General features: G+C 37.7%; 2 protein-coding genes across 4 annotated transcripts in view; one reads left to right on the forward strand and one right to left on the reverse strand.

Annotated features, from left to right (window-relative positions):
- Positions 1-12,655, reverse strand: part of LOC150086972 (DNA-directed RNA polymerase III subunit RPC7-like) — a 98,367-nt gene extending 85,712 nt beyond the window's left edge. For 2 of the 3 annotated variants that reach the window (XM_090372861.1, XM_090372863.1), the window contains exon 1: positions 12,370-12,558. In XM_090372861.1, the coding sequence (XP_090228987.1) occupies positions 12,370-12,483 (114 nt within the window). In that variant the 5' untranslated portion in view covers positions 12,484-12,558. The other variant, XM_090372862.1, reaches the window with a different exon arrangement.
- A 343-nt stretch (positions 12,656-12,998) lies between these two features.
- LOC150086973 (hydroxylysine kinase) overlaps positions 12,999-25,619 on the forward strand; it is a 202,293-nt gene continuing 189,672 nt past the window's right edge. The window contains exons 1-3 of the mRNA XM_090372341.1: positions 12,999-13,059; positions 19,548-19,615; positions 22,082-22,211. Coding sequence (XP_090228467.1) covers positions 12,999-13,059; positions 19,548-19,615; positions 22,082-22,211 — 259 coding nt within the window. The remainder of the gene's footprint in view (positions 13,060-19,547; positions 19,616-22,081; positions 22,212-25,619) is intronic.

The following is a 25,619-nucleotide window of genomic DNA, read 5'->3' on the forward strand; positions in this document are numbered from 1 at the left end:
TCTCATTTTTCCTTTGCCAGTGCTTATTTCACACTAAACAGACTCAACACTTCATTGTCCACCAACATCAATTGGATGCACATCGTTAGATTTTATGTTTCTTAACTAACAGCTTAGCCCTTCCTGTCCTGTCTATCCTTGCTGTACACATTGTACTCCCCAAATTCCAATTCTGCACTGCTTATGTCTGTGTGTGACACCACGTCTCTGATATCCCAACAATATCTGCCTTTGATGTCTTGAGTAGCACTTCAAGCTCATCAAATTTATTAACTATACTCCTAGCATTGGTGTATGTGCAAGTATACACACACCTATTTCTTCTCTTAGTTACCCTAACACAGCCCATGTATTTATTTGTTCCACTATGACTCCCAGCAGTCCTGTAAATCTCCATTGCCTTGCTTTCCAGGCTGCTGCTCATTCTAATAGAAGCAGTGCAAGAATCACTTTTGCCTCTGCCTTCGGCCACTGTTAACCTTTTAGGCTATGTATCCTCCCAAGCTAGCAGTTTTCCGACCCACCTCCTAACACTGCCTCGATAGCATAAGCAAATATTCTTGCACCCTTTCTATTTAAATGTGCCCCATCCCTGTAGAAGCACAGACCAGGCTGAAAAAAATTCTACCCCTTGAGCCTTGCACAATCTCTCCAGAGCCGAATTGATTGACAAGGCTCTCATCATATACTCCCTCCTGTCGTGTCTGGGAATTGCAGACACTTTCACATTCAACCCTAACTCGCCACTTTTTTTTCAACATTGACCTGTACTTGTTACAAATATCAAGGAAAATTTCCATGCACCCAAATAAATACAACTGATAAAATTAAAATCCATAAAAAAAAATTATCCCTCCTTCACCCCTTACTGCTCTCAAAAATATAATATTTGAATACTCAGCTAAAAAAATTAATGTAAATCCACCATCTCTATACCCAACATTAATCCCTGAAACTAACTCTGACTCCCCATCTACAAAATCAAAAGGTGCACAATTTGTCTCAGCTAAACAAATACTACTAAAAAATACTTCACATTATAAAGGAAAAATAAATAAAATTCTATAAAGCTCTCATTTTAAAAATTCCGTCCCCCCTCCAACCATTAATAAAATTATTCTTACTTCATAAGAAACTGTCTGAACAATAGAACGATATCTTCCTAACAACAAGTACTTACAATTAGAAGACCAACCAGCTAAAATAATAGTAACCATACAAAATCTTGATAAACATAAAAATAACAAAACTCTAAAATCACTCAACCATCCCCAATGGGAACATAATTTATATTACCATAGGTAAAAATATACCAACTGCAGGTCTGTAATAATAAATAAAAAGGATAAAATTTTAGGGTATAATCAAATTCATAAAAGTCCAAATAAGTTTGGATTTATTGGTTAATTACAGCCAATTTCTGACAGGGTAAAATTAGTTTTAAGGGAGAAGACTTTTATTAAAGTTAAGAAATCAACCCCTACTAAAACCCCAACAACTAAAACTAAATTTTAAAAAAACCTAAATTTTTAAAAAGAATAATCTATATTTATTCCCCCCTTCCCACTGTTTTAAAATAGGAAAACAACCTCACTACCGATAACACCCACCATCTGTAGAAGTTGTTACTTATGAGTACACCCTCCAGACTGTCTTAAGGTGTTTATCCCCCCTTCCCATTGTTTTAAAATAGGAAAACAACTTTCTACAGATAGTGCGTGTTATCGGTAGTGGCAGTAGAAGTCATTTTCCTATTTTAAAACAGCAGGAAGTGGGGATAAACACCCTAAGACTGAGGCAGTCTGGAGGGTGTACTCATAAGTAAATTTCAGCAACACTCATGAACTTCAATAATCTGCTTTTAATAATGAAAAAAGACTAATCGGTACGTCATTATAGACTTCTACTGCCACTACCAACACAAGCACCTTCTGTTTAACAAGAATGCAGGGAGAAACTGCAGTAGTGGGAAACCAGTTTGTCCACTAAGTTTCCCGAAGTTTGCCATGGTTCTTGTGTTGGCTTTCTTTACCTTCGCCCCAATTTGAACTCAAATCAAGTAAAAATTTAAAAGTTGAACAGACTCACTTATAAAGCCCTTTCACCCTGAAGTAATTTTAATTACTTCAGGGTGAAAGGGCTTTAAGTAGTAGCTTTTCCAAATTTAATAATAGAGTAGCTTTTCCAAATTTAATAATAGAGATCATCTTCTCTAACCTGTTAGTTTCTCACTATAGAATGATTATTCCATAATTACCCCAGTAAAATAAAAATTTCCTTAAAATAAGAAAAATTATTCTATTAAACTAATTTAATTAAGCTCGATAGGGTTTTATCATCACACACTATCATTATTGTATTTTTATAATAACCCTAAATTCAAAAAATTAATGTTAAAAAAAGCTGTTATCCATCAAATGTTTCATTCCAGTCTCCAAAAGAGTAATGCTTATGGTACCTTTGCATGGTCAAAATAATGTGGCACTTTAATTAATCAATGAGCAAGCCAAACTTTTTCTTATCTCTAAAAGCTATGTTTTTGATAAACAGATGAATAACATTTTGCCTATTATTAAAATAAAATACTTACACATTAAATTTTTATTTTAATCAAAATTCTATCTTAATAATTCATAGTATAACATTTCTAAATAATACTCATTGAAATATCTATTTCAAATTTATTTTAATAAAAATCTTTCTTATTACACAAATAATTACTATTAAACACTAATAAATATTATTAATTTAAAATTATAAAAATTCTGCTGCTAATCTAAAATTTAGTTAATAACATTTTTTAGAGGAAATCCAGGAGTTCCTCTAAAAATCATTAATGTTGTCACAAAGTTGTGCCTTTATTTTAAGAGGCATGATTTTTGTAACAACCCTTATAATCAGGGCTGGCTCAAGACACATGCAGTGAAACAATATACAAGATATCATCAAAAAGTTTGGGGACTGAATTAATATTTGTGAAGTGGGAAGCTTACTGGCTATTTGGATGGATTGTCTTTGAAATAGTCTCTCTGACACTGTATACACTGATTTCAAATGCTTCTGGAAACATTCCTGACAGACTTCTTTTGGAACTGTTCTCCAAAAATGATTTCCTCAAAAGCAGCATATCTACAACATTTCCAGGGGGGATGTTGTCATGATGCAAGCACCAAATTCCTGAATCATTGTGAGGTTGGGCATTTTGTGGCTTTTCCAGCAGTTTTCTTTCAACAGCATCATACAATCACACTGAACTGTTTCACAGTATTCCAAATTCAATTTGATCAAAAGGAAGAAATTCACAATGAAAACTGCCCTGAGAGTCAAAAAAAAAAAAAAAAAAAAAAAATGAGAAACATGATCATCACATCTGATCGAAACTGTCTTGGTTTTTTTAGGTATTGGAAAGACAGTCTTCCACTGAGAGGTGTAGACTTTTGTTTTCAGGTCATTACCATATATCCATGATGCATCAACGGTAATGAAGGAAGAAACAAAGTATGGGTCAGCAGCTGCATGCTGATGAAGATCATGATGCTATCTGTGATCACTGGTGAGGATGAAAGGCAGCACAAACTTGGCTAAAAACATGTCATATTCCCAAATCTTGTGAAATGGGAATATGTGTTCCATAGGAAATGTCAGTTTTACCAGCAACTTTGTGGAGAGTTAAACATTGATCTCTCCAATCTGATCATGAACAAAAGTGCCTGGATCATTGGTTTTTGAAATGGAAGAGCAGACACAGCAAAGATTGTCTTCAACAAACAAGTAGCCATCTTTACACTTAGCAAATCACTGGAAAACCTTCAAACGTTACATACCATCTCTGGAAACTGTATAACATTACAGATATTCTGTCACACTTTTCGCTAATTTTAAACAAAATTTGCTGCAACACTGCTTAGTAAAATCACTCATTTTAAAATTCAACAAAATACATTTTATTCAATACTTGCCAATTTAAAACTAAAGATAGCATTAGCAAATGATGCAAAAAAGAAAGCCTATAAAGAATCAGTGAAAACAAAAAAGAAAAAAAAAAAAAAAAACACACTACCCATATCATCTTTCCATCCCCTATAATAATTTGTATAATCCTTAAATTTAATCAAACTATCCACCCACTTCCACAACACCAGGTGGAAGTTTGTTCCAATAGCTCCACTCTCTGGCTGAAAACAAGTTTTTCACATCTAGCTTTCAATCATCCTCTTTCCATTTAAATTTCATGGATATCCCTTGAAGTAGTCTCTTTATGTTGTGCCCCCTTATGTGGTGTGGTGTCATCTGAAAAAGAGTAAGGATGACATCAGCATTTAATTTACTCAATCCATTTTAGGCACTGAACACATCAAATTAGGTTTCCTTACAGATGCCTAGATTTTAGATGGTGCAATTTGCAGAATCAGTCTTTCTTGGTGACAGTACAATTTTGTGCCCAACTAGTTACACTTCTTTGCACCCAGAATCTTTTTTTTTTTTTTTTGTCTGTTGGAAAAATCCTGTATATCAATGGCCGAATCCCATGAGTTGTCCTAGCAGTCTATTAACACTATGCAGAAAAATTCATGTTGGACCAATAAAAAAAAAAAAAAACCTACCATTTCAACAATACATTCTCTCCAAAAGCCTGTCTAGTTCTACCTTGAATTAATTCAAGCTGTCAACTTCTAAAATGACAGATGGAAGTTTGTACCAGCAATCATCCACCCACTGGCTAAAGGCAAATTTCCACATTTCTATTCTACAACTGTCTTTCCTCAATTTGAATTACCTCCTTATCCCTGCTATCAAAAGTCCTATATCACATTGACAGGACCCCATGAGCTGCTCTTGTAGCCAATCTGCACTGCTCAGAAAACTTCATATCTGACTGTACAATTATTCCCAGGTCTTCTTCATTCTCCATTAACCTGAGTGTAGTATTGCAGTTGGTATGTTACTCTGGGGTTACTGCTACCTGTATGCAGTACTGTACTTTGCATTTGTTAATGTTAAATTTCAGCTGCTACCTCTCAGCCCATCTGCCCAACTTTTCTAGATCTTGTTGCAGTAGGGTACTATCATTAACAACACTGCCAACCTTCGTATCTTCTGCAAACTTCAACATTAAGCCTGATATACCTTCATCAATATCATTGAAACACCAAATCATGTGGGAGTCCACTAATAACATTAGTCCATAAAGAACAGTATCCATTGACTACCGCTCTCTGCCTTCTCCCACTCAATCATCCCTTTATCCATAGCAGAAACTTGTCCTTAATGTCATACTGCTCCAATTTATACAGTATCAAAAGCTTTCCTAAAATCCAAGTGCAGGCAAATCTCGTTAATACAAAGTTTAAAGGACCTAAATTTTCACATTTTGCAATAATGAGGTTAGTGGGTAAAGTTTGACAAAATTTTACCTTTTTTTTTTTTTTTTTTTTTTTGTACATACTATATATCTAAGAATAATAATAAATAATAATAATATCAAAACTAAATGAAAAAATTAATTAATTTTAATTAATAAAATAAAATAATAAAAACAAAAGCCTTGTCTAACAATACAGTAATAGGAATAACACATTATTTTAATGATTTTTATTTTATTTGTAAGATAAACTAATACAAAAGCAATTATCAATGCTGTTGTTGTTATTTGGTTTTTAGGAGCATTAGCAACTAAGGCCATATTGCTCCGGAGATATGCGGTGGTCATTCCCTGACCTTTCCACATCCTCCGTATTTGGTGGTCACGGGCTCGAACCCCGGTCTAATCAAGAAACGTGCTATGCACTGCTGCTCTTGCCCACCTGGCTACGGAGGCACCAGCAATTATCAAAAATGAAAATATTGTACAGTATATATTTTGTTATATACAATATTTTAGTATCACAATAAAAAGAATTACAATCTTAATACAAAAGGAGACATACAAACCATTAACCTTTCAACAAATTAATTTAATTTAAAGAAAGAATCCAATGTTGTCTGCACAGTTTTTGTCCTATATGCATTTAACTACAGAACAGACATTATAAAATGCAATAGTTGTTTCTTTATCAACGTTACTGCAGGCCAACACGTTCTCTATTATGCTCAATGCATTTTGGGCATCTTTTTTTTTTGGAGAGCAGAGTACGTATATGCTTCTTCACTTTCGCTGGTAGCAAAAACATCATAATTTTGCTTGGTGCTCAGCAGCTCTTCTAGTGTTGGTGTTGCTGTGGTAGCATCTTCACAAACTCATCAATCATCATCAGCCATTTTCAATCCACTGCAGGATGAAGGCCTCTCCAGCAACTTTCCAGTTCCTCCTGTTTTGAGCACTGGCTATCCATTTACTACCCAAAAACTCATGAATTTCATCTATCCATCTCCGCCTCTGTCTTCCAGGTTTTCTTCTAGCTCCTCTTGGGTACCATTCTGTTATTTTCTTAGTCCATCTGTCATCATGTCTTCGAGCTATGTGTCCTGCCCAAGACCATTTTAGTTCTTTAGTTTTGATAAGAATGTCCTTTACTTGAGTTTGCTGCCTAATCCATGTGTTTCTCTTCTTATCTAACAGTCTGATTCCCAATATAATTTGTTCCATTCTTCACTGTGTAGTTCTCAGCTTCTCTTCCATTCTTTTGGTGAGTGCCCAAGTTTCACTTCCATAAGTCATGGTGGGGAGTATACACTGGTTCATTATTTTACATTTCAGACAAACTGGGATATTGCTCTTCAGTATGTGACTATATTTCCTGAATGCTATCCATCCAAAATTTATTCTTTTCTTGATTTCCAGCCATTTAATCATTATTACAGCTAATAACTTGTCCCAGATAAGTATATGATTCCACCTTTTCAATTACTGCTCCTTCAATCATTATTTCCCTTTCCGTGGCATACTTGTTCATCATTACTTTTGTTTTAGCCATATTCATCTTTAGTCCAAAATCCTTACTAACTGTGTGTAACTGATTAAGATTTTCCTCTAATTCTTTGGGATCGTGGCTTATAATCACAATGTCATCTGCAAATCGTAAATGGTTTAGGTACTCTCCGTTCACATTGACTCCTTTCTGCGACCAGTCTAATCTTCTGAAAGCTTCCTCAAGGGCAGCAGTAAACAGCTTTGGAGATATTGTCTCTCCTTGTCGAACTCCTTTCTCGATTTTAAATTTCCTACAGTCTTTGTCTAGTCTAATAAAGGAGGTAGCACTCTCATATATTTTCTTCAAAATCATAATATATAGTGTATCTATGCCTTGTCTTTCCAGTGCCCGAAACATTGCCTTATGCTGTATGGAGTCAAATGCCTTTTCATAATCCACAAATCCCAGGCATAATGGTGTTTTATATTCATTTGCTTTCTCCATTAGCTGTGATATTACGTGAAGGTGATCCATAGTTGAGAATCCTGTCCTAAAGCCAGCTTGCTCTTTCGGTTGATTCTCATCAAGTATTCTTTCTAATCTGTTAGTAATGACCCTTGTGAAACTCGTCAAATTCACCAACAAAATCCATATGCTCCTTCAAATTCCCATTCCTCAATGTTGCTATCACATTCATCTCCTGGACCATGTTTTTCGATGATATTCTCTCTAAAGCCACTCTTTCTGAAGCAGTTGATTATTACACTTGATGCAATACTGCCCCAAGCAACAAGATTACAGATAGCATTCAACACATTCCAATTTGGCTGCAAATTGCTCCCTCCTTCTATGTTGCGGATCAAGTACCTTATCAGGTGGGCTCTATATGCTCTCTTGAGGTTATAAATAATGCCTTGATCCAATAGCTGCATAAAACTGGTGGTACTGGGAAGTAAAAACAACAGCCATATATTTTTCAACTTAAATGTCTCCACAGAATCAAAATCATCAAAATGTTCCTTTTTTCCGAAGCCATTCTTCTATCCACTTTTGATAACCAAGACTGAAAAATTTTGACCATAAACCAAGCACTTCTATTGCCTCATAATCACAAGGAATTTGGTTAAATTCTTTAAAACATCTTGGCTTGGAAAACTTCCCAATTACAAGTGGGTGTGGTTTTGTACTGCCATCTAAACTGCAACATAGAAAAACAGTGAGTCTTTGTTTACTCAATTTTCTACCATGACAAGGCTCTCCTCAGAGAGCAAATGTTTTGTTTGGCAGCAAAGCATAAAATAAACCTGTCTCGTCAAGATTAAAAATATCCTTTGCCTCATATTTTTCAAGAATGGACCGTACAGAACACAACCAGTCTGTAGCCTTTTCTCTGTCGACTAATGCGGACTGGCTGCAAACATTTCGCGAAACCAAGTTATTCCTGTCTTTAAACCTTTGGATCCAGCCACTACTGCATTTGAAGTAGCTAAATCCATGTTGCCGATCCCGATAATTTGCATTTTCTTGCACATCCAGAACCTGATACTAACAAATTAGATGCATGCATTTGTTGGTACCACTTGAAATGTTTTGTTTCAAGCTCCTCATGTTTTGAACCAGGAATTTGTTTCCTGTTTGTTTGTTTTTTTAATCACTGTTCCAGTGTCGTGCACTTCTTCAACTTCATCCTATCAGCCTCTTGTACAATTTTCAGTTTAATTTACAGCCTTAATTCCATCCATTTATGTTTTGTTGCTATAACACTACCAGATGAGATTTAATATAAACAAACTTAAAGACGCAAGTTCCAAAAAAAGACATCAGCTTAGATAAAATTGCACAAAAATATATTATTACTTGAGCTGATAGAGTGTTCTGCGTGTTGTTTTATGGGACAGCTCGCTGTCTTCTTCTTGCAAATGGTCTTTGTGCATATTTGCTGAAGGCTTTGTATTCACCCTCAGATTCAAGGAGTTGGCATTCCCGGTTTTTAGGCAGGTACATGATTTGCATAATAAGTATACAACTTAGGTCTTCGTATAATGTGCATTCGTACATCAACTGTTTCCATGATTTTTCTTCGCCGCAAGTGCATGCCCCATCTTCAATAATCTCAAGCACTGCAAGTTTGGCCTTTATCGGTCTGTGCCCCGTCAGCAAGAAGGTTGCATTTAGCCCTGGGGAAAAAACTGGGGGGGGGGGGGGATTGGGATACATTCTGTCTATGTGCGGTATGAATTTTTTCGTTACTTCTCCCTTTGTAGATGCGGACCAACAGTTCTACCACACATGCTGTAAATGTGTCAGCAGTCGCTTCTTTTCTGTATTGCAAGCATTCACTGTGTCTGTGGTATATCCAATCAGGTTTGTTGTTTTCTCTTTGGAAAGGTGGTATAACATACCGCAGTGCATGACCTCCAGGTCCAGCAGCAGGGTCCAGCAGACCTGCAAGGCGTACATGCTCACTATTCTGCAGGCGCTTGTTATGGTAAGGAGTATGGTTCGCCGTATAGTGTCGAGAAGTTATCTATTAACCACAGTGATCACTTTCCTGTACCAGGTGGGTGCTCCATAGGTGATCACAGGGATGAAAACCACCTTGTAGTACAGAGACAGGGTACATCTTTTTAGCCCCCAGTCTCGCCTTGACACCCTGGCAATCATGGCCATGTATTTCCTTATTTTTTTTTTTAAGTATGGGTGTGGTTTAAAGGACAGGTTGTTGTCTATGATAAGTCTGAGATATTTCGCTTGCTTCATCAGTTTTATCATGTTCCCTTGGAGCTTAATTTGGGGTGGTCTTCTGATATCAAGCATGCCTTTCAGTATGAATGAGCAAGTCTTCGTCATTGATATCTTTAGGCAGTGGGTTGTCGTCCATTCCTGCAGGATCACCAGCGCGTGGTTGGCCAGGGCCTCCAATCCTACCCTTGAGTCCGCCGCCACAGTCAGGACTAGGTCATCAGCAAAGGCCTGGGATCCAACCTAGCCCAGGTCCATTGCAAGAAATTCATCAAAGACAATGTTCCACAGGAGTGGCCCCAGGACCGATCCCTATGGATGTCAGAATGCATGACAGTTGCACATCAATATGCCTCACTTCCCATTCCAAAACATCCCACAGGTGTTCAATTGGATTTATATCTGGCAATTGTGGAGGTCAATCAAGATGGGTGATATCTTCACTGAGTTTCTTGAATGATTCATGCACAGTGCAGGCTCAATGACATGGAACATCATGACCTTGGAAGATCCCGATTCTGTCAAGGGGAAAAATGCAACGTGGAAGGGTGCACATGGTTTTCTAAGACCAACCAGTAAACTCACCAGTGAAACCTTGGTCCATATGCACCAGGGGTCCCAGTTCTTGCCAGCAAAACATGCTCCATATTAAGCACCCGCCATACTGCCACCTGCCTGGAAATTGGGCAGGCACCATACACAATGGGTCCATGGACTCGTGTCACACTTGTTTCCTCTCCTCACTCCTCATCAACAGTGAGGAGTTGTTATTTGGTTTTTAGGAGCATTAGCAACTAAGGCCATATTGCTCCACAGTGAGGAGAGGTTGTCTCTTCAGTTGTATGTTGTGGAACCCCATATGTCCAAGTGTATGGTGATCATCATTTGAGATATTCTTGCATTCCCCAACTGTACAATGACCTGTCGTGGAGCACATAAAACATGCTGCACCCTTTGCTGACCACGAAAATCCACCTTGTGTAATCCTTTACAGTTCTGTTAGCAGGAGATGGTTTGACTCATTCAACACCATTCTTTGTACACTTTAACCACAGTGGGACATGGGAAACAGCATGTCTTTTCAGTTTCCGACGTGGAAGCACCCAGTGCACGAGTTCAAAACTCCATGATATCTTTTGTGATTGTGGGACTGCTTCTTCTTCTTTGTCTTCGCCTTTTCCCACGTTATATGAGGTCGGCATTCAGTGTTCCCAATTCACATTTTACATCCTCTTCTTCTCCTCTAGTTTGGTTAACTTCTTAACTGGAACACATCTATTGGTTTTGGCATAATTTTTACAACTGGATGCCCTTCCTGATGTCAACCCTCACCATTTATCCGGGCTTGGGATTTAAGCTGCCGATCTACTAAACCTGCTGCAACCACATAAATGGAGTAGCTCTTATTCAGTGATGAAGCTTCCTCATGATGTCACAATTTAATAATTTTATGCAATTTATGCCAAATTTCTAGCCACCACTGAACCTGCTACTTTATCAAAATGATAAAGTAGCAGGTCCCATAACTGTTACTTTATCACTTTGACTTGAATGACCAGATGCAAATTACCCACTGCCAGCGTAGGATGATTTTTATACTGCAAGCTATGCAGCATAGTCCATTATGAATGAGGTGGTCATAATTCAGTTTCAAGCTTTAAAACACTCAAAAATTGTCTAAAATTTTAAGGTTTACTGTCAAAAGTAAAAAATTCTAAGCTTGAATTAAAAGTGCATGGTTAGGGTTAGAAAGGCATGAATTAATATATATAGTTACACCTTATTACATATATCTGTATATATTTAGTAGCCCACTATTTGTTCATTATATTCATCACAGTCATTTTGGCCTATATTTTATCTCAAGAAGAGTTACTGGACACTTTGCAATCAAGTGCCACTTGCTAAGTCACCAATTTCCAGATACAAAGTTAATCCATGAAGTTTTTGATCACACCTGATGTATAAATGCCACAAGCATTAGTATACAATACCTGTAGTGGTAAGTATTAACTGGGACCGATATTTTTAATTAAAAAAGGTTAAGAAATGATGAAAACTAGTGCACCATTTCGTTATGAATTTTGGAGAAATAGAATTTATTCACCAAGGTGCATGTTACTTCTGTTATTATTCTTATAATTAATTATACTGTTAGAAGCAGAATTAACATTATTTCATTTTGTGCAAGATGCAGTTTTAGTCACCTTCTATTAATAATGCAAATCACCCGAACTGCAAAACACCTGCGATTCAACATTTTGGCAGTTTTATTTACAGACACCTAAGAATTCATCATTTAGGCTTGTTTTTATATCCATAATACAAAATATAACTAACAAAAAAGTACTTATCGATTGTATAACAGAAAGAATATATATTTCATAACTTTTTTAAACACATATCGTTTAAAAAAAATGCTAAATTCAATTTATATTTTCAAGAAATTTCGCGACTCACAGGTTGATGAAATCTGCTTCAGTTTATAGTTTATCCAGTATTTTTGTCTGTTTTTTTCTCAGTTCACATGAAGTTTTTCTGTGCCTTTCGCCTGAGAAATGACAAGATAATTTAATGCACTAATTATTCTGATACTAGGCCGTACAACGGGAATCCTCATTTCTTTCGTTTTAAAAAAATAATCATTTAAATGTTTTGCGGTCCCCCTTTGCGATGCACCCGGGTTTGAGTCGAGACCCGAGTGCATCGCATCTCCCATTTGCTCATGCCTGTCGGGGACTAAAGGCGCTTATACGAAATTAAGTTTAACACTTACTGGGAAGAGTGGTTTTTCTTCTGTGCTAATTAATGACGAGAGTTCACTACGGCTAACACCAAGATTATCGATGTGAACTTTTAGAGATGGACCGCTGCGACCCTTTTTTGGCATTGTATATCACGGAGAGTAGTACGATATATTACTACTCTGTTGTATATATCGGTTAAAATGCGGTCCTGACGACTACGTGAATTACCTTTGGCGAAGGCGAAAAGGAGTAGCGCCAACCCTGATTGGCAGAAACCAATCTGTAAACCAATGTGTACATGATTGGCAGAAACCAATCAGGGTTGGCGCTACCAACCAGACGCCGCTTTCCTCTCTACTTGCTCTGAAAGTTGACAATGATGAAAAAACGGCATTTTTTTAAAAAAACAAGTAACAAAAATTAACACCAGATACAACCACTTCACGCCCGTTCATTACTAGACGATTTCACGGGCATTAACAATGAGAATTGTACCAAAAGCATTTCTGTTTACGTACATGAGCAATTCTCATTGTTAATGCTAGTAAAATCGTCAAGGGTGAGAAGAATCAGTGATTGTATGTGGTGTTAATTTTTGTTACCTGTTTTAAAAAAAAAATTGCCGTTGGTGTCAAGCGAAAGTGAAGAGGAAAACGGCATGTGGGATGTGGCTTGTTTCTGCCAATTAGTGTTGGCGCCACTCCTCGCCTTCGCCAAAGGTAAGTCACATGGTTTCACGTTTAGTCGTCAGGACCGCCGGCTTAACTGATTTTAGAAGTTAAAATAAAAAAAATAATGTGTTTTTTGTTACTGTTTGCAATGATAACGAACTATGGCTATTCTACAGTTTACGGTACATCCTACAAAATGGCAAGGAGAAGAGGGGGAAAGCCGTGATTGACGGGCTGGGACTCCGCCCACTCACTGTGTTCCCTCTCTTCGCTACAGGCGGATGTCACGTGACACACGTCATTGTAGCGGTGAATGCAAATATATTATTTGCTAGTTTCGTCGTTGTTGTGTGCTCGTGTTTGGTTATAGTGCTGCATTTTTTTTTTGTTTTGCTTCTGCCGTCACATATTCTTTTCCTTTTTTGTTTTTTTTTTCGTGTGTGCTTTTTTTTTAAAACTTGTTCAATCCCAATGGAGCAAGTGACTGCGAAAATGTTTGATTCGGAAATGGACGGATGTAAGGCTGTGATTGAGTGGTGTATGAGGCATGCCAGGACTGATGAAGCAAGTGTTCTTTACATTACAGTAGTTTTTTGACGATTTGATTGTTTTCGTACATATTGTATTACTCGTTAGTCTAAGATTATCTTGATATGGTTGTGTTGATAATAGCGGGGATGTGAGGATAGCCGATCCCAGAGAAGCGGGGATGTGAGGACAGCCGATCCCAGAGAAGCGGGGATCTAAATAAAAAAAAAAGAAGCCTTTTTCTAGATGTGCATGAATAAATTCTCATTGTTAATGCACGTGGAATCGTCTAGTAATGTACGGGCGAAAAGAATCACTGGTATCACGTGGTGTGAATTTTCATCTCCGACATATTGTTATCACCGTATAAAATACATATTTGTTACTTGATTTTTAAAAAATTGCAGTTCCATTTTCTTCATTTTCCGCTCGGACATGTTTTTCACTTGACATCCGCCACGTGCAGTCGTGGAGAATAGGAGGAACTCAGTGAGTGGGCGGAGTCACAACCCGTCAACCACTGCGGTCGCCATTTTGTAAGGGGTACCGTAAACTGGAGAATTACCCGAACTTTAATCGCAGTTGAAGCTATTCAAAGCATGATTTTTTTTTAAGTAAATTGTAATGCAAAGTTTTAAGAAAATAAACACTTATCAGTTTGCTGTTGATAAACACAATAGTTACAATAAAAAAACCACGAGACGAAAATAACGATCTGAAAAGAGAACTAATAAAAGCCACATGATAAAAAAAAAAGCGCAAGACGTAAAAAGCAAACAAGAAACGAATAAAATTATACGTATAGTATCGTTAATCAAAGCTAAGCACCTACCAATCAAAGCTACGCACTCCTCGACGACACAAACAGCAAGTCACGTAGTTTCATGGTTAGTCGTCAGAATGCTGGCGTAACTGCATTTTAGCCTATATCTTATACTGGAAACTTAACAAACGTATCTTAATGTACAACTTCTATACTTCCTTCCAGGCGTTCTTAACTAATACATAGTCTGGTAAAAATATAAAGTGACTGTTCCAGTTATTACTACAACAACAAAACCCCAGGGGCTCTCATCTGGTGAGTATAGGATTGGCACCCCCCAGGGTCCTGAGCTGGATATCATCATTCTTCTCTTTCTTGGTGATTCCTTTCTACTTCTGACTCTCTCTCTCACTCAGGGTAACTCGGGAATTTGTTTTGGTTGGTGCAGCATAAACCTCAGGCTTCCTTGCACCATATGGCTAATAATAATAATAATAATAATAAAAGCCCGATTAAATAAGGCAATCGTCCAGGGCACTTAAATCCATAAAATACTATAATAAAAGTTATAGCGCAACATCAGACATAAAGTAAAACTATTTTTACAGGATGTCCTCAAGGCTTTGTTCTGAATCCCCCTCTTACTTACTTGATAATTAAACTATCTGAAGCAGAAAGAGTAATTAACAATTTAACATCTTGAGTGAAATAAAGTATCGCAAATAAAAAGTCATGATAATCATAGGCGTGCACACAGGGGAAGCAGTGTGGCCATGACCCCCTGAAATCTTGAAGGGGGCCCGCGTAGCTTCACGTGTCAAACATTTTTGTTAAATCATAAAAAAAACGTTGAATTTTAAAACTAAAGAATTAAAATAAATAAATAATAAAATAGATATTTTTTATTTTATTCGCGTTTTTTATGTGTAAAGCATATTCCGATATTTGAATTTCCGCGCTCATTTCATTTGAGACAGCCGTCCCCTATGCTGCGCAACGGTAGCTTCCAGAACTATGCAATACATATCGGTACTGTTCGCAGCGCCTCCCCTCGCTAAACGAGTAAACAATGCTTTTCATATATGTACAGTATATCCATACTTTATGCTTAATCTCATATATATATATATATATATATATATATAATTTTTTTTTGGTGATTCACGGAATTCGCGGAAGGTCTTCTTGGTGATCACGAAACGTAGGGATTCACAAATGAGTTTATAATAATGAATAAACCAAAATTAAGAAGCGTCATGACGCAAGGACGGTTGAACTACTCAGAACACGTGCATGTATACTTACAAGTTCACTAACGCTAGCAGCATTGTAAATAAATTTCAAAAATTAGAAGTAATGATTAAGTCATCGAATACAGACATTATTATTATTATTATTATTATTATTATTATTATTATTATTATTATTATTAGCCATATGGTGCAAGGAAGCCTGAGGCTTATGCTACACTAACCAAAAAAAAAAAAAAAAAAATTTTTGAGTTACCCTGAGTGAGAGAGAGAGAGAGAGAGAGAGAAGGAAATCACCAAGAAAGAGAAGAATGATTGTAGAAATAGTGGAGGTGTGGTGCCACACAGATACAAAGGAAAAAATAAATACATGGGCTTATAAAATTTGAATATTGGGAGTACAATTAGTTTTAATTTATTTTAAAGTCATGGTTTAATTCTCATCTATTTGTTATACAAATTTTGTACATGTTTTTATATTACCCCATAACCTTGTCAAGCCCCTGGCCACCTAGCCATGGCAGGCATACACTGAGTGATCACTGAATTATGACCAGCCCTATGAAAACTGAATGCGATCCGTTCACCAGTGAGGTACGAGACTGCGGAGTCAGTCGACCTACGTAGCATAGATAAGGTGTCAATGGTTCAGTAAGTAGTAAAATTCCGAGCGTGATGGGTAAAAGGAAGGATTAATCGGACTTTGATAAAGGACAGAATGTTGGTGCTCGACGAGCTGGTGCCTCGATTTCCATAACGGCTGAACTCGTGGGATGTTTGAGAGCTGTTGTAGTTAAAGTGTAACAGGACTAGTGTCAAAATGGTCAAACAACGACCAGACAGCAAAACTGTAAAGGTCAGTGAAAGGTTGATGTCAGAGGTGAGCGCCGGGTCCAACGACTCGTACAGGCGAACAGGTGCAGCACTGTTGAAGAGTTGACTACCCAATACAACATGGGCCAACCCGGAATAATATCTGACATGACCATGCGTCGCACGTATAGACTATACCAGCAGACAACCCTTACGGCATCCTCTCCTAACCAGGGTTCATCGGCCTAAAAGACTCGCCTGGTGCAAAGATAGTGCAAGTTGGACGTTAGAAGACTGGAAGAAGGTGTCCTGGTCTAATGAGTTACGTTATTTACTCCACACCTCGGATGGTCGTGTACAAATTTCGCATCAACAACATGAGACTCTTGATCCATCATGCATGGTATCAAAAGTACAGACCGATGGAGGCAGTTGTATGGTGTGGGGCATGGTTCACTGGCAGGAACTTGGACCCCTGGTTCATGTGAAACAACGTATCAGTAGTCTCCGTTATCGTCAACTGCTTGCTGACTGTACACCCCACTATGTTACACTTTTTCCAGAATGGCGATGGTGTCTTTGAAGATGACAATGCGCAGAGCCATCGGCACTTGTTGTGCAGGAATGGTTTGAAGAACACAGTTCTGACTTCCAGCATATCGATTGGCCTCCGAACTTCCCCCGATATCAATCCCATAGAGCGCTTGTGGGACACTATGGATAAGGAGTCTGGATATACCAATCACCTCCGTACCTGCATTGTTGACCGCATTACATACAGCTTTGTTGGCCATACCTCCCTAATGCTTCCGATATCTTGAAGAATCAATACCATGTTGGATAGCTGCTGTACTGAGGGCAAAAGGAGGACCTGCCAAGTATTAGGTAAGTGGTCATAATTCAGTGATCACTCAGTGTATATTGTATCTTTACTGTACAATAAAGGTTTCTTCTTCTACTACAATGTATACAGGAAGAACAGACAGGAGAGATGGAGGGGGTTATGCTCTTAGTTAAAAAGCATATTAAATCGAAGGTAGTATCGTGGGTGACGAGTGCAATGTTGAATCAGTTTGGTGTGATATTAGCATTAGTAGAGCATATGATGCAAGAAAGCAAGTTTATACAGCATCAGCCAAAAAAAAAAAACACGCTTCTCATTTCACCCATTCATTCCCTATAAACGTTTGTCCAGTTCTTCCTAAAATTCCCTATTATAAGGCATTCTAATGTACTGGCCCACTCTATTTCTCCGTATAATTGTTCATTGTACTCATCAGAGTCATTAGACCTATAACACATTCCTACCCTCATTTACGCTTTTCCAGTGCTTATGTCACACCAAACTGATTAAACATTGCACTGTCCACCCAAGTCAACTGGATGCACTTCCTTAGATTTTATGTGTTTTTTAACTAACAGCATAAGCATAACCCATCCTTCCTTCCTATCCTGTCTATCCTTTCTGTACACATTGTACTCCCCAAATTCCAATTCTGCACTGCTTATATCTGTGGGACACCATGTCTCTGATATCCTAACAATAACTGCGTTTGATGCCTTGATCAGCACTTCAAATTCATCAAATTTATTTACTATACGCCTAGCATTCGTGTACACGCAAGTATACATGCACCTATTCTTACTCTTAGTTACCCTAACACAGCCGATGTATTTACTTGTTTCATGACTCCCAGCAGTTTCTGAAATACCCAGCAACTTGCTTTTCTGGCTGATTCTGCACGTTTGTTTTTTTGCATCATTTGCCATTACTACTACTATTGCTGCTACTATTTGCATATAATACATTGTGAAAATGCCATAATTGATAATTTTAATTATTGGCCATAATCCATTAGTAGTAGCAGTAGCAGTAGCAGTAGAAGTGGAATATTATGCAAGAAAACAAGCTTATATAGAATTAGCCAAAAAAGAAAGAAAGAAAGAAAACTACATACTCCAAGTCTAGTTCTTCATTGAATTTATCCAACCATCGACTTCCACAACAACAGATGGAAGACTGTCCCAACGATCAACAACCTGCTGGCTATAGGCAGACTTCCACACGTCTATCCTGCAACCATTCTTCCTTAAGTTAAATTCACGCCTGTAGCTCAGCGAGAGGAAGAATGCCATTTACATTCAACTTACTCAATCCATTCAAGGCCTAAAACAACTCAGTCAGATCACCTTGCAGATGCCTAATCTCCAGAAGCTCAAATTTTCAGAACTGAAGTCTTTCTGGGTAAAAGCACGCTTTTCCCCCTTCACCAATCTGATTGTCCTTCTCTGCGCCCGTTCCAGCAGATCTATCTCCTTCCTAAAGTGAGGCCTCCAAAGTCTCTGAATATCATTGACAAAACTCCATGAGCTTTCCTGGCAGCATGTCTGCACTGCTGAGAGAATTTCATGTCTGCACAATTACCCCCAGTCTTTTTTATTTTTCACTATCCTCAGTTGTAGCATCTACTCCAGGGGCTCATATCTGGTGAGTATGGGCTTGGCACACCCAGGGTCCTGAGCTGGATATCAGGATATCATCATTTTTCTCTTTCTTGGTGATTTCCTTCTCTCTCTCTCTCTCTCTCTCTCTCTCTCTCTCTCTCTCTCTCTCTCTCTCTCTCTCTCTCTCTCTCTCAGAGTAACTCGGGGATTTTTTTTTTTTTTGTTTTGTTTTTGGCTGATGCAGCATAAGCCTCAGACTTCCTTGCACCATGTAGCTAATAATAATCACACAGTTTATAAGTTACTCTGGGATGACTGCTACCCATATGCAGTACCGTGCATTTGTTAATGTTAATCTTCAACTTCCATTTCCCAGACCATTGATCGAATTTTCCTAGATCTTGTTGCATTATCTGAATTATGATTCTCTATTTTATGCTATCACTAAAAATAGCTACCCTTTTTCGGGCCCAGAGGCAAAGAACATATTCGGGCCCCTACTTAATTAATCAAAATTGCAAAAAGAGGAGACAGCCAAAGACGGGGACCAGAGGCAATTGCCTTGCCTGCCTACACGGTAGCTACGCCACTGGAGGAGATGTTAGGCGTGAGGGAGAGAGAGAGAGATGCTGCTTGCTAATAAGGGCTGGAAGTTATGATATGGCTTTCAGTTTTATTGTACTATACTCGTAAAGGAAATTTCGCATAATTTTGAGTTTTTATTTTTATATTTATAGATAGACGGTGCTGCATGTTTTTTGAAAATATATTTTTGCCGGTAGATGGCACCACATTTAGTTTATTGGTACAGTATTTTCTAAACACAAAATCACATTAATTTACATAAAAAATTAAATTACATCAACATCAGTATGATTTCTATCTGTCAGTTATTGTCAAAAATTTGCATGTGCATAGTGTTTAGAAAGACACAATCATGCTGTGACTTAAGTTGATGCATTCCATGCAAAAACTAAATGTGAATCTTCATATAAAAAATAGCAAAAACTTAATATAAACATAATATCAGGTAATCTAGCATTAATATGAGACATAATAGTTCCGACATCCGACATTTTTCAGTTAGAACTAATTTCTCGCTTAGGCATTTCAACAAACTCATGCCAGCATTTAGAACCTGCGAAACAAAGGTCACATTGGCGTGGCGACGGTAGTGACGAAGAGTCAGGGGAGGCAAACAGAGGACTCATGCTGCACTATGTGGTGAAGTACTGCCACCCAAGTACAGTACCTTGCATTTTTCACTGTTAAACCTCAACTGCCATTTTTCAGTCCATCTGTCATGTTTATCTAGACCCTCCCCCATAAAGTAGCATACCCAGATTACTGTGATTAGCCGATGTGCCTACCTTTGTATAAGAATAGTAGAATTGTAGAATTACAGAATTGCTCAATACTAACAACTGTGGAACTCCACTCATTACATTCGTTCATAAAAAAGTTGTTGCCATTTATAACCATTATATGTCTCCTACCACTTAACTTAGCCTTTATCCATAAAAGTAATTTGTCCCTAATTATTATTATTATTAGCCATATGGTGCGAGGAAGTCTGAGGCTTATGCTGCACCAGCCAAAAAAAAAAAAAAAAATATATATATATATATATATATATATTCTGTTCCCTTGTGACAATCTCATGACAGCTAATCAGATTGGTGAGGCATAAACTCCTTTTAACAAATTAAGATGATCTTGCATTACTTCTTTATCTGTTGATTCCATTATTTTCCTTGGCACAGTGTTTAAACTTACAGGTCTGTAGTAACCCTTCACCCTTTGAACCACCTTTGTGGGTAGGAGATACATGTTCACTGTACAAAATACTTTTCAGGAATCTAAGGATGCTTTCGCATGTATGACTAAAGGTTTAACTACCTTTTTTTTAAAGCTCTTTTTAGTATAATTGGATAGATTTCAACAACCCCAAGAGCTTTTTTCACTTTTGCCTCCAGCAATTTCTCATGCACCTTACTTTCTTTTTTATAAAATCATTTAACTCCCAATCAGTATTAGATAGACTAACAAATAGACTTCTGCAACACCATCTCTAAAAACTTCTTCGTATGTGAATGCAGATGCAAAGTATTGATTCAGTTTATCAGTAATTTGTACAGGATAATCAACAGTTCATATCCAATTAACTATTCATATCCAATGGACCAATGTGATTTACCCGTTACCTTCTACGGTTAAAATACACAAAGAATCCCCTTTTTCTTTTCTTTGCCTTCTAAGCCAAATACTTCTCATAATATGTCATAGCTTGCTTAACTCCTTAAAGAACTTGAGTTCTTTAAGGAATGCGTTGAATAAAAAATTTTTACTCAACGGAAGAATAAAAAGGATGAATTTTTCTTTTCTGCCATTGGCCTCATCAGTTCACCTGACATCCACTTTGGTCTAAATAATGAACAATATCTCTCAGGTGGCATAAAATGCTTAGCGGGCTGTGTTATTGCTCCTCTGAATACTTCCCATTTGGCATTTGCATTTTCCGTCAGTTAGTCTCATTGAAAATAGTTTAAAAACTGTCTGAGCCCCTCACCTTTCCGAATACAAAAGCCTCTTTCCTATACCCTTGACAGTAGTCGTTTCTTTGCAAAAATCTTTGAAAAATCTCTGAATAAAATATAAATTAACAATGAATGAATAAATAATGAAATACTACAAAATGCGTGTTGCGCACGTGCAAAATAACAATATATATTATTTTCAAATCAATTTTGCTCATCTGGTTTAGATACGCCGGATGTGCTCTGCTTGCTCAACCTCTTTTTATGGCTCTCTGACACAGCAAGCCACAAAGTAGTTAGCATGAAATACCCAATTTTTGAAGTCCTTCAGCTCTCCCATAGAGGGCTGAAGGAGCAAGATTTTTAAGTGACGATAACTGTTTGATGATAGATAAGTAGCGCGCGCGCTCTCTTTACTAAGAGGAGGTTTTAAGAAAAAGCAAAAAATAAGATAAGACGTTTGACGCTGCTTCAAACTTGTTACAATCACATTCCAAATATGGCGTGCGTTTTCTTTCATCGGCTGTACAGTATATGTTAAAATAATAGTAATAAGTATGAGGAAAGAATTTGGTGCACTTTTACCACACGTTAATGGAATGTATGTATATCATCTTCTGTAATTTTAACTCCAGTTAAATTTTGTTTAATAGTGCCCAAATTGGCTGCTAAACGCAAGAAATAATTTAAGGAGATACTTTAAAGCTTAGAGTACATTTTGTTATATTCTTCAGTTCGGTTACCAGCACTTGAGAATGTGGAATAATAACGACAGAGCATCCTTCTGTCCAATGACACTGTTCCGTATGTTGCCAAAATCAGAAGAGGAAGTCTGGCAACTTCAGAAGAAACCTCAACATGGAGGTTAGCATATATGATTATTTATTTGAATAGTTTATTTTTAAATAATTGTAATTTCAAAAACAACCGCGACTTTTAAAGAAAAATTTTACATGGAACGTGTCAAAAGATATTGATTAAAATAGAAAATAATTTTATTATTTAAAGAAAACTTTTACATGAAATATATCAAACGATATTGACTTAATAGAAAAGAATAATTATTTCTATTTTAGCAATTAAGAAATATCATCTATAATATAGATAAGTTCCAGGGTGGTCAGCTCTCCTTCATTTATTTGTTTGCTTATTCATGCATTCATAGGTGCAGGGTGTGCTGGAAGGGGCAGGAGATCGCGATGGCCCCTTGTGAATTTTTTGGGACCATGGGACCAAGTGCCATGTTAAAAATTAGTTTGATAATTGATAAAATGTAACAGACTGTTTTAACTATAGATAATCCTTAGCTGATTTTCTTCTCAAGAGAGCCCCTTGTTAACAAATTGGCAATACACCCTTGCATAGGCGTAATTAGAATGTCAATATAAGAAAAAGTTCGAAATATCGCCCTCTCAAATGTCGATACTTTTTAAACAGAAAATTAAGTAATTAAATATACATTAATACATACTGTATTTAAAAAGGATTTTATTTGTCATAAAATTTGTCACACACATTGTCTAATCTATTTAGTAAACTAAGAACCACTTGAGCACACTGAGTGGACAGACAGAAATCATGGGATACCTACCTGGTAACGGGTAGGCCCACTTTTCGCCCGGATAAGGGCAGTCACACGGCGAGGCATTGAGCCCGCTAGTTCAAGAAAGCGTTAAACGGGTATTTCCATCCACACTTCCTGCACTGTTGTCCATAATTCCGTCACATACCTCGGTGGAGGAAGCAAAGCTCGAACGGACCTTTCCACAGCATCCCAAAAATGCTCCACAGGGCTCATGTCCGGTGAACGGGGAAGACATGAATTTGAAGTTCTGATCGAGGCATCAAAGGCAGATATTGTTGTGATATCAGAGACATGGTGTCACACAGATATAAGCAGTGCAGAATTAGAATTTGGGGAGGGCAATGTGTACAGAAAGGATAGATGGGTTATGCTGTTAGTTAAGAAACGCATAAAATCAAAGGAATTGCATCCAGTTGACATGAGTGGATAGTGCAATGTTGAGCTATTTTGTGTGACATGAACACTGGGAAAGGGAAAACGAGAATAGGAATGTGTTATAAGCCTAATTACGCTGATGAGTACAACGAACAGTTGTACAGAGAAATCAAGTTGGCCAGTACATCAGAATGGCTTGTAATTGAGGATTTTAACTTTCCAGATATTGACTGGAACTTGTAAGTTGGTCACTCACACGCTAGCAAGACTTTTCTGGATTTATTAGAGGATTGTTTTCTACAGCAACATGTTCGAGGGACAACCATAGGGAGTAATACTCTTGATCGGATTATCAGTAGTGATTATTCATGCATTAAGAATTTGCAGATAAAGGAACCACTAGGTGACGATGATTCCAGTGTACTGATGTGGGATTTAATTAAAAATGTAACTGCCATCAAAGGTAAAGGGAAGGGTTTTTGCTTTCGTAAAGGTGACTACAGTGGTTTCAGACAGTTTTTAAATTATATACAGTGGGATCAACAGATGATGTTACCATCGGTGAATTCTAAATGGGAAGCCGTCAGAGACTTAATCTTGGAGGTTACTAGGCTTTTCATACCAACTAAGAAATACTGTTCAAAGTTCAGGCCTAAATGGATGTTAGATCCTCATTAATTCTAACGATTCTAACGATCCTCATTAATTCTAATGAAGATCGTGGCATAGAAGAAAAATGCATGGATGCATATAAATTATCAGGCGACACAGAAGCCTACGGCCGATATAAGCTAGTCAGTAATCAAATCACAAAGAGGTTAGGCAGGCAAAGGCAGAGAAATCTTTGGCAAAGGATGCAAAGGAAAACAGCAAAGAGTTCTCTACTTATGTAAACTATAGAGGGAAGGGGATGAATCAGATTGGTCCACTTAACATAGATGGTTCGACTATTGATGATCCTGCTCAAGTAGTTGATAAACTGAATGAGTATTTTGCTTCACACATGAGGAGTTAATCAAATAGGGGAATGCCAGAAGTTTAACAAACTCTAACAGGAAGCTAAATGGTTTTGTAATAACTGAGAGCCAAGTGGAGGGGAAATTTTTTAAGTTAAACATAAAAAAGGCACCTGGGGCAGATGGAATCTATCCAGTTATATTGAAGGAGGCAGCAAGAGAGAGAGAGAGAAGTAAGCAAACCCTTAGCCATAATTATGAGAGCATCCTTAGATTCAGGGGAGGTCCCCATGGACTGGAGAAGTGCAAATATATCGCCAAATCACAAAGGGGGGTTTAAAAGGGTGACACAAATAATTATAGACTTGTTAGTTTAACGTCTGTTCTGGGGAAAATAATGGAGTCACTGGTTAAAGCGGTGACACAGGATCACCTAGACAAGACTGCAGTAATAATTGTTAAGGGAAAGTTTTGTCTGGCCAATTTGATTGGATACTACGATGTGGTCACAAAGGAACTGGATGCAAAATTAATTTTGATATCATATACTTGGATTTCAAGAAAACTTTGGATACTGTTGCACATGGAAGTCTGCGGTACAAATTGGAGCACTATGGCTTTAAGGGCAAGTTGCTGCAATGGATAAAGGGATTGTTGAGTAGGAGACGGCAGAGGGTGGTAATAAATGGATACTGCTCTACGTGGACTAATGTCACTAGTGGAGTCCCCCAGGGTATGGTGCAGGGCCCATAGTTGTTTTGTGTATTTATCAATGATATCGATGAAGGTATATTAGGCTTAATGTCCAAGTTTGCAGATGATACAATGGTTGGTAGGGTTGTTTATGACACTAAAGACGGGATGCTACTGCAAAAGGATCTAGAAAAGTTAGGCAGATGGGCTGAGAAATGGCAACTGAAGTTTAACATTGACAAATGCAAAGTACTGCATATGGGTAGCAGTAACCCAAGAGAAACGTACCAACCGTGTAGTACTACACTCAGGGAGGTGGAGAATGAAAAAGACTCGGAGGTAATTGTGCAGTCAGATATGAAGTTCTCTGAGCAGTGCAGACGGGCTGCCAGAGCAGATCATGGAATTTTGCTAGCAAAGACAAGGAGGTGATTATCCCTTGGTATACGGCAATGGTCAGGCCAAACCTTGAGGTCTCGAGGCCTCATTTTAGGAAGGATGTAGAGTTGCTAAAACGAGTAGTGCGAAGGGCAACAAGATTGGTGAGGGGAACAAAGGGGTGCGCTTACGAAGAAAGGCTTAAGTGCTACAAATTGCAGCATCTGGAGACTAGGCACCTGCGTGGTAATCTGATTGAGGTTTATAAGGGCTTGAATGGTTTGA

This window comes from Mastigoproctus giganteus, chromosome 4, assembly GCF_048544385.1.
Source record: "Mastigoproctus giganteus isolate SK-2022 chromosome 4, ASM4854438v1, whole genome shotgun sequence".
In the NCBI taxonomy this organism is placed as follows: Eukaryota; Metazoa; Arthropoda; class Arachnida; order Uropygi; family Thelyphonidae; genus Mastigoproctus; species Mastigoproctus giganteus.